The sequence below is a fragment of the Cyprinus carpio genome, chromosome A25 (assembly GCF_018340385.1).
Source record: "Cyprinus carpio isolate SPL01 chromosome A25, ASM1834038v1, whole genome shotgun sequence".
Taxonomy (NCBI): Eukaryota; Metazoa; Chordata; class Actinopteri; order Cypriniformes; family Cyprinidae; genus Cyprinus; species Cyprinus carpio.
The window spans coordinates 11469455-11484385 of NC_056596.1; the positions used below are offsets into that span (position 1 = coordinate 11469455).

Here is a 14931-nt window from a genome sequence, read left to right on the forward strand (position 1 = left end):
GGAAAACGAAAAAAGCACCTCCTTGATGTTAATGACAGGGCTGCACGTCCTTCCAAACGACAACGGGAGTGAAGCGAGTTTCATTAAAAAAAAACAGAAAACAATTTTTGTGTTCTTTTATTACTAAATAGTGCAACAATGAACATTGCATTTTCTTTTGCCCTTGGTATTCACATGTATTGGATTTGTCTTTGTGTCTGTCCTGTTTGTTAGCGCAGCGCACTTCGGAAAACAAAGCGCGAACTGCGTTTTTCTTTAATACCAATGGATGTGTTTGTGTGCTGTACTGCAACTTCAAAGACTCCAGGCAAACACCAAAAGGGGCTTTCCATCAGAGAGGTAAACAAAACATTGACCCTGCTCGAAATGAAATGGAGGGAGAAGAAGAAAAAAAAAAACGTAAGAGGGGAATTTAAAAACAGAATGAAAATATATAGAAGTTTTGGTGTTTGTGTTCGGGCAGCACATAATTTGTAAGGCAGGGCCCCTCCCCCAGTTCTCAAGGTGGAGACCCCCGCCACCCCCCTCCCCCTCCCGCAGTCCTAGTCCAGACAGTTGAGGAATAAAACCAGGTTTTTGTGGTCAGGCAGGTCGGCTGGCTGTCTGTTGCCGCTGACGGACTCAGCTTCAGAAGGCCTGCTGGGCCGGATTGTAATTGAAGGTGGTTGGCACGTGAGGCCGCTCCTCTAGCTTGTCGTATTCCAGGTGAAACTCCTGAGACCAGAGAAAACCACAAAGCTGATGTTCACATACACTTACATACACGAACATAAAATTAATTTCATTGTTTAGTGAGATATATATATATATATATACACACATACACACACACGACCAATAGTCATTCGAGCGATTAGTCGACTAATCACATTTATATTCATTTAATTACTTAAATATATAAGCCTTTAATATATAGCCTATCCCGCACCGCACTCAAGCGCAGCCATTAAAGCTTGCCATAAAAGCACCTGCAAATGTAATGACTATGAATGTGCCTGAAAAAATAGCAAAGAGATATTTTAATTATTTATTAATAAACTAGTGTTTTCTGGGTCAGTGTGGCTGCAAAGATGAAGTTAACAATGTTGACTCGCCATCTCCGCAGTACATTGGACACATCTTCAAAGAAAAATGCACATTTTTATAATTAATATAATATAAAAATATTTAATTTAATATATAATATACTATTATATAATACGTAATTTCCAAAAATTCTAACACGTAGTTCTAATGATAATCTCTGAAAAAAAGTCTAAAGTCTTGAGTGTCACTTTTTCGATATTGAGATTTATACAGAATCTGAAAGCTGAATAAATAAGCTTTCTATTGATGTATGGTTTATTAGGATCGGACAATATTTGGCCGAGATACAACTATTTGAATATCTGGAATCTGAGGGTGTAAAAAAAATCTAAATACTGAGAAAATCGCCTTTGAAGTTGTCCAAATGAATTCTTAGCTATGCATATTACAAATAAAAAAATAAATTTAGATATATTTACGGTAGGAAATTTACTAAATATCTTCATGGAACATGATCTTTACTTAATATCCAAATGATTTTTGGCATAAAAGAAAAATCGATAATTTTGACCCATACAATGTTTGCTACAAATATACCCCAGCGACTTAAGACTGGTTTTGTGGTCCAGGGTCACATATATTTTACATGTATATTTTATATTACAATTTTAAACATAAAAATTATTACATTTGAATTAAGATTCTCAAAATTAACATTTTACAAATAGACTTTTCTTGCGACTGAATTTTGTATGTCATTTGCCATTATTATACTGTATTGTGTTTATTTAAGCATTATATCTAGCATCCTGCTCTCTAGATATTGTGTCTTGAGATAGCTTGTATCATATCATTTACAAACTCATATTGGTCACCACTATTATTAAAGGGATAGTTCACCCAAAAATGAAAATTATGTCATTAATGACTTCACCCTCATGTCGTTCCCAACCCGTAAGATTCGACACAGGTTAAGATATTTTATTTTTAGCTGTATTTAGTCCGAGAGCTTTCAGTCCTCATCCATTGAGAATGTATGTACGGTATACTGTCCACTTCCAGAAAGGTAATAAAAACATCTTCAAAGTAGTCCATGTGACATCAGAGGGGTCCGTTAGACATTTTCTGAAGCATCGAAAATACATTTTGGTCCAAAAATAGCAAAAACTAACGACTTTTATTCAGCGTTTGTTCTTCTCTCTCCCGGGTCTGTTATGAGCGCGTGTTCACAGCACATCCGGTTCGCGTAAAAATAACGACACAATCGATTAACCGGAGCTTCTTGAAACCAGTTCACCAAATCGAACTGAATCTCATTTGTAACGGTTCGCGTCCACAATAAGCATTAAACCACAAATGACTTAAGCTGTTTAACATGGGGGCTGCCCTGAGTTACTCCCTCCCGGAGTAATCCATTTACTCAAACAGTACGGACTGAACTGCATGTGAAGAGAGAATGTAAGATGAACACGAGCCGAGCCAGATAACGAATGAAACATTGACTCGTTCTCGAGTCAGAACCGGTTGCATTGTTTGTTTGTGATCACCAGTAGTGAATGGGAAGTTCGGTTCTTTTTCCGCGAACTGAACTGGTTTCTTCAGACAGTTTGATTCATAAACCGGTTGAAGGAACACGGTTCACCCATGCGCTCGACGTAATGACTTCAATATTGCGCTCGACGTAATGACTTCATTGGCGATGATTGCCCTTGATTCAAATCGGTTTCATTAACATTAGCACAGAATCAGTTCAGAATCAATGATCAAAAGAACCATCATACGCGCTGTTGTGTCAGTCTGCTCACGCTGAATCACGCATGCGCAGTATCATCAGCTCCTCGGTTCTCGAATTCGGACGACGCGTCCGACAGAAAGGGTTTTTGACTCGAGAAACAGTCAATGTTTTTTCGTTATCTTGGCTCGGTTGTCAGTCAGTGTACGTTTCAGTAAATATTACTTCGGGATATTGGTTTATTTGAACTAGTGAGTGTCAGCCATGTTAAAAAAATTAACAGCTTAGTCATTTTGTGAAATTATTGTGGACTGCGACCGTTTCAAACGATTCAGTTCGAATTGGTGAACTGGTTCAGAAGATCCGGTTACATCGAGTGATTCGTTCGCCGAACCGGATATCACTAAACTGCAGTGTTGTTAACGCGCTCATAACAGACACGGAAGACAAGACACGCTAAATATAGTCGTAGTTTTTGCTATTTTTTGGACCAAAAGCGATGCTTCAGAAAATTCTAACGGACCCTGCTGATGTCACATGGACTACTTTGAAGATGTTTTTATTACCTTTCTGGAAGTGGACAGTATACCGTACATACATTCTATGGAGGGACAGAAAGCTTCGGACTAAATCTAAAATACTGTGTTCCGAAGATGAACGGAGGTCTTACGGGTTTGGAACGACATGAGGGTGAGTCATTAATGACATAATTTTCATTTTTGGGTGAACTATCCCTTTAACATTGCATGTCATTACCATAATATTCTTTCTGGGTTTATTTACCCATGTGAACAAGTGTTTGTAGCTGAAGGAGGACACTGAATTCAGTATCTTTACCTTAGCGACCTTCCTCCAGTTATGACAATCAAAGAAGTAGTATGTTCCTCTCTCGTAGGTGTTGGTCTTTAGCGTGGGCTCCATGCCAGGTGCTCTTGTGATCCAAACCCTTTCCTCTTTATGGTACCGCCAGTCCCGGTTGAAGCTGCAAACAACAAAATGTTCCATTTAACCTCTTAACGACTTCAGCCCGTGGTTGGTTACCAGCAAAACTGTTTGGACAAAGATTCCAAGAATGACTTGATCAACAGGACGTACAGCTCAACAGCAGCGAGGAGTTGTAAGAGGTCTCCTCCGTTCATGTAGTAGAGGTAAAACAGTAGGTCTTCACCATATCGTCCCAGTTTTATTGCAGCCAGCTATATAGAGCACATTATGAGGTCAGCGAGATCCACATATTACAATTTCAGTGCGGTTTTATTGAAGTGTATATCACCTCACCTTGTCCCTTATGTGAATGTTGGTTAAGTACTCTGAGGGAACATGGAAGTCTAAAAAAAAAATTGCATTTATTACTGAAGAGCCAAAATGAGTTGGTCATCTCTGCAGGTTAAGTCAAATGAACTCTTACCGATGTCTTGTGGTCGACACGGAGCTGAAGCCCAGGGAGATGCAAACTTAGGATACAGATTCCTACACACCAAAATAAAATTCATGTGAGGACAAAAAGAGAATGACGACAAGAAATCAAAATTTGGAACAAAAAAAAGTATCTTACTCTGGAGAGTTGAGGTTGAGTCCTAGTGTTGTTAGGTCGCTTCCTAAAGCCAGGTGAACCATCCCGGGGTCCGTCTCAGCTGCCCGGATGAATGTCAGGAGTCCAATCATCCCAAACTGATCCGTCACCATTCCTGAGGGAATGTTTGTTACCTTGCCTATAAAAGAAGAGAATAAATGACAAATGTGATTGAGAGTGTCCGATGAACAGGGTTTCTACATCTTTTGATTAATTCATTTCCATGAATTTTCCAGCAGATGCAGGATTTGTTTTTTGTGCAAAAAGCGTTTTCTAGTCAGGGTTATTATAGTTAACTAAAACCATAAAACAGGTTTTGTTACTTCAAATAAAATAAACTTTAACAAAACAAAACTTCCACTTATTTCACTTATTTTATTTCAGCTAGTTGCCAAGGCAACATTTCTGACTTTCATTTAATGTACTAATATATATAAAACTGAAAGAAAAAAAAAGGATAAAAACTATATAGACACATTAAAAAACTAATAAAAATGACAAACACAAATAACAAAATTCCTAAAACTTTAACTACAACAAAAACCCTAAAAAAAAAAATCAAATTCAAAATATTAATAAAAACATAATATCCCAATGGTACAAAAATAACTCTTTCAGGTCAGATTAAATATTCAGAATTCTAGTGTAGTTATATTTTTATTACTCTGAACATAGCTACAAATATATATATATATATATATATATAGATATATATATAATTATATATATATATATATATATATAATATATATTAATTTGTATATTATATTATATTATTGTACATATACTACAGACCTATATATATATACACAATTTTTTGTCACAATAAAAACTATTTATTATTTTTAAATAAGTAATGATGTATCAAGTTATTTTTGTTAATGAATAATTTTGTCTTTTTACTTTATAATTTATTAACATTTAAATTTTATATAAAAAATTTCATATTTACATTTTCTTTAATTTGTATATTTTTATATCTAAAACTTTAATGTTGTAAATAATTTTTATTTATAATAAAATTGTCCATTATTTAATGATGATTTAAGATGTTAATGATTTCCATTACTTTTTATGGGGTTGGAATTATTATTATTTTATTTTTTAAAGGGGGGGGTGTGGGTCTAATGCGATTTCATGTATTCTGAGTTAAAAACGATTTGGACGTATGACAGTATTTCTGTGCCGAATACACTTCTTCAGTGTGTGAATAAGTTTCCTACTATATAGGTAATCAAGATTAGCATGAAAATGTGTGTATGTTTTCCCCTTTAAATAGACCCTGAACTGGGAACTCGGACTGTTGGGAATCCTTCTAGAACAGATTCTTGATTAAAAAACTTGCTCATGATTTGTTTTATTCAGCAGTCATGTTTCAAAGCTGGGGAGTCTTTGGTAGTTGTCTGAAATACTGTGGTGCATGTTGCTAGAGAGCCTCACCATCAGGCAACACCTGGATCCCCTTCTTTTGCTGGTTGTTATTCTGTGCTGATGATGTCTTGTCGCCGGGAAACTTGGGTCCATCTGCACTTGAGCTGCCCTTTCCTGAAGAGTTCAAGCTCTGTGGAGACAGCACAATGAGTTAAAGGTCAAGCAATCATCACTTCAATTTTAATAGCCGCACATCCTTACCCATCCTGCAAAACAATGTCACATGTTATTTATGCAATCTTTCTCTGAAGCTTATGAAAGATCAAATTCAGGCTATACTGACTGATTTGCTTTCATCCGTGCTCAATGTCGGGTCCTTATAGTTGGGCCCGGGCAGGGCTGGGAAGTCTTCGTTGTGAATGGAAAAGTCCTGCGACTGTTCGTTCGATGGCTTTGTGACCATTCCAACTACGGAGAGATGCATTTTAACAAAGGTTTGTGGGTTATTGTGAGGAAATCAAAATAAAACCACTGACCTTGTCATGCATTCACAACACATCATCCATTGAAGGAAAAGCGTGCTTAATCATAAAGACTAAGAGGGTTTCGGGTTTCAGCTAAGTAATGCGACTGTGTAAAATGAACTCGTACCATAGGGTGCCCTTCCAGCCAGCGGATTATGCAACGGTGTTGGGTTGCCATTTCCCTCCCTCCGACTTCTGTCTGCAAGTGCTGGGAATTCTGAGAGGTCTATTCCTGTCACATTTTCACTCCCGTCTACCACAATAATGGAAAGAATAAAATGAGAATGAGTTGTTTCTCTCTCCAGAATACAATTTAAGCGTCACGGTTCCTGACATGGTGTATCATCACAAAGCGCGCTCCATACAGCACTCACCTGTCCCGTTGAAGATGTTATTGGATAAGGAGTTCATGCCAAACCCTTGGCTCCGGCCCATTCCAAATCCTGACATACTACAATGACACACATGAGGATTTGACCCTTTTGTTAAGGTCAGTCTTAATCTGTCTTGATTGGCCTTATCTTGGTCTAAGGTGAAAGTTAATTAAAATACATTATATGTATTTAAGATTATGAGAAGCCACTTTTTAACATCATCTTTAATTTTAGCAATAAGTTTCCATTGTGCACATCAACCATAAAGTTGCTAAAAAAAAAAAAGCCTTATAAAATACCACAAAACGCTATGCATCTTAAAATATATTCAAACAGAAAACAGTTTTTAAATTGTAATAATATTTCACAATATTGCAGTTTTACTGTATTTTGGTTCAAATAAATGCAGCTTTGGTGAGGATAAGAGACTTCTTTCAAAAACATAAAAAATCTTTCACTACAGTTTAAAGTTTGGGGTTGATATCTTACTTTTTTTAAACTACATTCATGCATTTGCAGACTTACACATTTGGTTTTCTAGGACATTTATGAATTCTACTTGTCAACTTTTTAATGTTGCTGACACAGAACGACTTGTGACAGTCTTGGCTGTATCAGAATCGGCTGAATATGCAAACCAATCATTACTAATCATTTTTTTCAGGGTTTTATTTCTGTTATCGAGCTTCCTGTATAATGATAACTGCACAATTTTCAGCAATTATTGCAAATAAAAAATGTGATCAATTTTAAAATACATAAAAGTATACATTTAAAATTAGTAAAAAACATATACAATTCCATTCATATAACTGTAATGTTTATTATATTATATTTTTGGGCTGTTCAAAATCTACTAGGCCAACTCTTAGTCTTCACTGATGAGCCGTGTCATAAATATAATTCAAAGACATTCTATTATTGTGGCAAATGAAAGCAGTAAACATTACAATTCATGACTTCACAAGTCACTTTATAGTTGGTTTCATTCTCATATCATTGAGCACAATCTGACCACTGTTCTGGCACTGGTAATTCTGTACAGGTAATTCTTATTAAATGTTAAACTGACAGTTCTAAAAAGCCTTACCAGTGTTAACTCGCTCTTGTTTGGCCAGTCTTACCTGTTGATGGTGAATGGCTGGCGTGCTGGCTGCTGCTTGGGCATGCAGATAATGCTAGGAGAGCTGCGGTTAGGGCTACCCAGGCCAGAACTGCCCATGCTGTTGGTCCTGCCGCTCATGCCCATGCCCTGCCCTACCTGCGAACTCATCATGTTCCTGGAGTTCATAGGCAGGATGCCCCTGCGGAACATCATCAAAGCAGGGATTAAGCAGATCACGTCATATATCAACATATATCATGCAGAGGAGATGGCGTACCTGTTCGGCGAAGGTGGTGTGTGCAGGGACATTGTTGGGACGCCTGTTGTTGGGGTGCTATGGCTCGGTAACTGAGTGCCTTGTGTTAAACTCCGGTTCAATTGAGGGTTGTTGTTGCTCATGCCCCTTATTGAGAAACCTAGTGTACCTACAAAATGTGTCAGGCAGAGAAACACAGATCGAATGGTGCTCAGAATCAGAGTATATTGTGTTTTTATTAGCAGCATAACAACGTTTCAGTACTATAAGCTGGACTGAAGACTTGTACTCACTTTGAGGACCATACAAACTCGCACCAAGCTGTGACAATTGACCTGACGATGACGGCGAGGGAGATGGCAGCATCTGAAAACCAAGAGAAGTTAAAACATCTCATTTAAATTGGCATGCTTTAACATTATGTGGCAACAAATTAGACACAGACATTAGAAAGATATTTATATTTTCACATTTATATTTACATATACACTACAGTTCAAATAGTTTTTTATGTTTTTGAATGTAGTTTTTTATGATCACCCAGTCAGCATTTATTTGATCAAAAATACAGTAATATCATTAAACATTATTACAATTTAAATGAAACATTTTCTATTTGAATATATTTTAAAATGTAATTTATTCCTGTGATGCAAAGCTGAATTTTCAGCATCATTACTCCAGTCTTCAGTGTCACATGATTCTTCAGAAATCATTCTAATATACTGATTTGGAGCACAAGTAACACTTCTTATTATTATAAATATTGAAAACAGTTGTGCTGCTTAATATTTTTGTGTAAACTGAGATATGATTTTTTCCCCCCACTAATTCATGAATAGAAAGTTTAAAAGAACGGCATTTACTTGAATTTTTTTTGTAACATTATAAATGTCTTTACTGACAATCTGGATCAATTTAATACATTCTTGCAGAATAAAAACATTAATTTCTTTAAAAAACATTTTTTGAAGAGTAGTGCATATGTCTCAAACATTTCTTTCTCTATATTTCACTTAAGCCCCTTTCACACTGCATGTTGGACCCGGAAAATTGCTGGAACATTGCCGGGTCGCCTTCTGTGTGAACACAAACACATCCCGGGATTGATTCCGGGATTGATCCGGGGTTGGGGACCTAGTAACATTGACGGGTTCAGTCCCGGAACGAGCGCTGTGTGAACAAAAGCCAGAACTAATGCTGTAAAGGGTGTGTCGTAGTGATGGCGCATGGTATCGTGCGACTCTTTTAGCATGTTTTGAAGGCAGATCAACGTTCGCGACGAAACAAATATGTGCAAACTGTAACGAAGCAGAGATCAGTTAGTTCCTCACTAATCCGCGCTGAAGCTGAGATCGTTCATTACACATCACACCCTGATATCACGTGTCTTCACGGGACCTTTACACATGCACGCACATATTCCGGGTAATCACTGGCAGTGTGAAAGTGCAAAATCTTGCGACCCGGGAACAATTGCCGAACACATTACCCGTGTATTTTCCAGAATCACAGTGTGAAAGGGACTTTACTGACAAACAAAACACTTTTTTTGAGCTAATGCAACATAATAAAAAACAAATGATGTCCATTAGATGTGTATTTGCTTCATCTGCGTATTTTATCACTGTAATGCTGCCATCTAGAATGAGACGAAATTCAGTTTGTCACAACTTGCAGTTCAGTTTTCCTCATAAAACGGCTAAAGTGTAGTGTTTTCAGTACACAAAATGCAATTTTCACCAATTTGTATCAATCAACATTTATAATTATGTCATAATTTGTTTCCACCATGATTTTCACTCCCAACACTCCCAACTTCAAAAGTGTGGAATTTATGACTTCATGTTGGCGTTCATGTGCGCTCAACTCGTAAACACAACCATTCAGACTTGAATGCATCAAGAATAGTCTCAGTAATGTAGTTTATCAGTATATATAAGTATAGCCCGACCGATATGGGTTTTTTGGGTTACGATCACGATACCGATATTAGGGAGTTAAAAAACCAATACCGATATATCGGCCGATTTTCTTTATGTGTAGGCTATATTATAATACAGTAAAGTCAAAAGTTTGGACACACTTCCCATTCGTGTGTCCAAACTATTTACTGGTACTGTATATAAAAATACAGTATATAGCCTACATAAACAGAATATATATATACACACACAAACCCTTTTTTTGCAATGATAACCCAAATGTGGTGATCAAATACTTATAATGTGAAAAACACAGGCCTATGTAATGGAGGCAGGGTATTTAACAATTTAACAATAGACTTTATTATTCAAAATGAGTCTGACATCAGTGCACTTAACAGTAAACTTCACTTCACTTATTATAAATAACTTAACACAAATAAAACAAAATATATATTTTATATTATATATATATATATATATATATATATATATATATATATATATATATATATATAGTATTTCTTAATTCTTAACTTGAATTAAGCACAGCTTTTCCAAATGTAAACATCTAAAATGAATAAATAATAATAATAATTAATCATATTTTTTTTTTCACATACTCTGTGTTGTGTATTTTCTAGTAATCAAATGAACATGCAGAACATGAGGATTTGTATTTAATAACTCTTTTTGCAGTTTAATATTCACAGACACAGCCTGTGTGTATATGTACTGACCTGTTTTTTATTTATTCATCAAAAATAAGTAAAATTCCGTGTTACACAGTAAATTCCGTTTTTATGACTGGATTCCGCAATTCCGTCCATGTTTTCTGCATCGCGGAAATCAAAGCGCCATACTTTTGTTGTTGTTTATTTACTTAGCATTGAGTCTCTCCAACTAGGTGGCAACGTAACGTTAAATCACCATTCAACAGACTCAAGCCACCACCGCACTGCCGTCTATTGGACTGCTACGTTACTGACAAACTATGCTGACACCGTGTCTGCGCCGCAACAGAGCGCGACAAAGCGACCGATGAAAATCATTTGAACTTAGTGTCTGCACGTCAATATATAAATCTAGGCATCAGTTTACTGCATCCACTGTAGACAACATTACTGATTATAATGGGTTCTGTTCTACACCGGACGCGAGCGGCGCGGCAAAATACAATAGAATTCTATATAAACACCAGCATTGATTGAGTGGCCGCGATCAGCTCCGGTGGCCGTAACACAGACTTTAATGCGCCGCAGATGCGTGCAGTGATGCACAGATCAGCTCTAGTCTCTAATGTTCTGTAAAAAAAAATTTCATATCGGCAGCATATCTGTGGCATATTCGTTGATACCGATGTATCGGCGAATATGCCACAGATATGCCGCCGATATGACATTTTTTTTTTTACAGAACATATAACGCAGATGAAATGCTCATAGGTTCATATCAGCCGATAATATCGGCTAAACGATATATCGGTCGGGCTCTATATACAAGTGTTTGGTATAGATTACTTGTGCCACTAAAACGATTAATAAAAAAAGGGTTTTTTTGACAAAAGTGTTAAAATATTTTAATACATTTTAAAATACTTTTTCGACATCTGCTTAAAATATATTTTCAAGAAGCTGACAGTAAAACGTGAAGTGAAATATATAATATTAAGCCAATATTTGTCATTCTATCGGACCTCCAGTCAACAAAAGCATTCGACACAAGTAACATAACCATCATGAATTAACTAGTATCAACTTACGTCTTTCTCCGATCGATGCGGAAACATTGACTGCGGGCCATAGTACAGGCTCTCATCAGGGTAGTCACTTTCGACCCCCTCCCCAAACTTCTTTCTCGGTGCACTGAACATTCCGTTTGTCACCTACAGAAAAGAGGAGAGACTGTTAAAACCAAGATATTTAATTCCTGGACCAAAATCACACCAGATTATGTTTCCCCACATCTAGCAGAGATATCATTAACAAGTTCTTCTATACAGTACAACTGAGAACTTGTAATAAATAATGAATTACCACTGCAGAAAAAGACTCAAGGATATATGTTGATTTTCAGTGCATTATAAAAAGGTTCAGACTATTTTGTAAACCCAGTTTACACCTAAATCTTACAATTAGATGTGCAAGATGAAACTTTAGTGTAATTCAGCGAACAGTCTCATGCTATAAGAACATTTAATCCTGCTATGGCGGTACGATGTTAAATAAATAATTTATTCATCCATTCAAAACAAAGCAGATATTTGCCGTATGGTTGGAAAACAAATACATATCCCTTTGCAAACTGACACCTGACAACACTCACAAAAACACCTTAATTCACAGCTAAACCCATGAAGAAACATCAATTACTAACGTTAGCCAGATACTCCAACAAAGTCCCATTTCCACACAGCGCAACATTATTAATAATATTAAAACTGGTTTCTACACGTTATGATATCACGAACATAATTACAAGAAGAAATGAATAAAATGAATAATGGCATGTCGCGAAATATTCTCATTTATGTAAAGCTAGTTAGCTTTGTCGTTAGCTGTGTAACTTAGCTGCTAAAAATAACACATTTGTGGCATAAATAAAGGTTTTAATGGAAACCAAAACACGCTGAATCATCTAATCTATACTGGTCGTGGTGCTTTAGTTTTATATCAAATGCCTGCCCATGCATAATACATGTATCTATCTGTTTAAATGGCTTAGGCCTGAGTTTCGGCTGTCTGTTTTTGTTAGCGCTCAACGCTAGTCGGCTAACTCTGGCCTCGAACAAAAACAGAAACCAGTAAAGCCGAGCAAACATGTCACTGCCTTCATTCAGCGACTCAGTATCTGCTTGGATATGCGCATAACGCTGCAAATGTTCATTTGGCCCTGTATATGCGATGCAAACCCTGTATATTTGGTGAAAAAGGAATGGACTAACCGCATTAATTTACTCTCTCCTCGCAGATCCAAGATGGCTGTGTATCCTACATGCGAGAATGCTGGGGGAATAGCCTTTACCCTCTGACCCCTTGACCTTCAGTTTATTTCACACTAGACTGAAAATTGTGCTAGACACAGTCTGATGTGTATTAGACACTCTACAGGACACTTGTGAGAGTTTTATTATGTTGTATTGGGATGAAAAAGACTGCAGTCAATCTTTTGATATCTGAAACATCATTGGCACACAGTTTCAGGAGCTGATATTTTGCAATTATAATATTTTATAATAATATTTTATAATCAGCCATTTAACAAACCCTGCATAGAATACAGATTATCTTATAATCATACAGAATATTTATAATGTATATTTGATGCAGCTTACACATTGATTAAGCATGCATAGATTTGCACTGTAATTTGAACTGAAAGTGAAAGGTTTTTAAGATTGAGTTGTAAAAGAGTTGTAAAACCTTTCCCTGATGAGTCTATGGCCTGTTTTATGTTACACTCGACTGCAGCTTGAAAAAATAACGGATAATGTATATTTTGCGAGTGATTACCACAAAATAATACCAGATGGGGTGATCTTGCATCACATTAAAGGGGTTTCTTAGAATAATGTTAACCTGAGACCCTATTTTAGTCATAAATCCAAAGCCACTAGCTTGCAATGTAGATGCTAGTAGCATTTTGTGCTGATCTTACTTTAACAACCGAAAATATGGTCAAAATGCATGATAATGCTATTTTTATTTCATAATCTTCAACAACATACAAATCTAGAGTGAACTCTATCTATTGTTTGAAGAAAGACATCCGTCAGTTCCACGCACCTTAGAAGACTCACAAATACATTCCATTCAGTAAATCTGCCTGAATCCAGATTTCACATTACCCCTCAACCCCTTAGAACAGCCTAAAATAAGTGGTTAAATAGTCCTCAGGGGTTTATGTCGAACGTTTACATTTTAAATCACATTTAGTTGATGTTGTTAACTGACTTGATCCCATTTCCTACTTTCTATCTGTTTCCTGTGTGAAGTGGTACTCAGGCCTTTCAGACAGCACTTGAGGGTTCTCAGTCATCTAAATCACTGGGGACCTTTGATAGACCACTAGCTTAAGCCTTGAATTGTGAGAAGGATGATTGGGAGTGCAATATCATCAAGTGTTGCATTTTACTCATAGAAGTGATTTACGACTTTTGGATAAAGGAACGATATTAATTTTTGATATGGAGAAAAATTATATCTTAAGTGTAGAAAATGCTCATAAAACAACTTCATGTCTGGTTTGATCTCAATATAACTATACATATATGTATATATGTATATGTACAGTGTATATATATATGTATATATATATATATATATATATATATATATATATATATATATATATATAATAAGAGAAATATATATTTTTACTTTCACTCTCTCTCATTCTCTGTATAAATATTATAAGAGAAACATATTCAGGGTGCTAACTGAGATAAGTGCTTAAATAGAAGGTCTCAGATGACCCTCAACTTCCTAAATCACACGACAACTTCAGTCTTATCACAGCTCCCGGTCAGCTCCACCTTCCAGCGCTGGAAGAAATCATTTAGCCAGAAGTGGGAGGAGTGTGCGGGATGTCATCTCTGGTGCTGTCTGCGACTGGCAAGGGAGAGGTGTCAGCAGAACACAGGAGCATGAAACACCACACTGCCGCCCAGCGTCTCATTCCTTGTGGCAAAAAAAACCTTGATGGTAAATGAAGAGCTGCGTTTTCTGCAACATGGTAAGCCGAAAGGAACATTCAAGTTTTTATCTTGTCTTTTCGTTGTGCCATTCATAAGACTGGTCTACATTCTTAAAAATAAGGGCTCTTTATTGGCATTTATGGTCCCATGAAGAACCTTCAACATCCATGGAATCTTTCCATTCCACAAAAGGTTCTTTATAGTGGAAAAAAGTTCTTTAGATTTTTTTGTTCTTCACAATAAGAAGAAAACAAAGGTTCTGTTAAGAACTGGTCACTGAAAGATTCTTTGAAAACCTCTTGTTAGAGCCTTTGTTTTTAAGAGTATATCCTTATTTTATGAACCCTTA

General features: G+C 36.4%; 1 protein-coding gene across 1 annotated transcript; it reads right to left on the reverse strand.

Annotated features, from left to right (window-relative positions):
• Positions 1 to 101: 101 nt before the first annotated feature.
• Positions 102 to 12978, reverse strand: LOC109050750 (CCR4-NOT transcription complex subunit 2-like). The gene is made up of 15 exons (XM_042715504.1): positions 12831 to 12978; positions 11649 to 11771; positions 8255 to 8327; positions 7983 to 8130; positions 7725 to 7904; positions 6601 to 6677; positions 6354 to 6479; positions 6046 to 6170; positions 5772 to 5892; positions 4314 to 4470; positions 4167 to 4228; positions 4037 to 4086; positions 3854 to 3954; positions 3596 to 3740; positions 102 to 714 (listed from the first exon to the last, which is right to left on the reverse strand). The coding sequence occupies exons 2-15, from the start codon at positions 11757 to 11759 to the stop codon at positions 628 to 630; spliced, it is 1563 nt and encodes a 520-aa protein (XP_042571438.1). The 5' UTR covers positions 11760 to 11771; positions 12831 to 12978; the 3' UTR covers positions 102 to 627.
• Positions 12979 to 14931: the final 1953 nt, after the last annotated feature.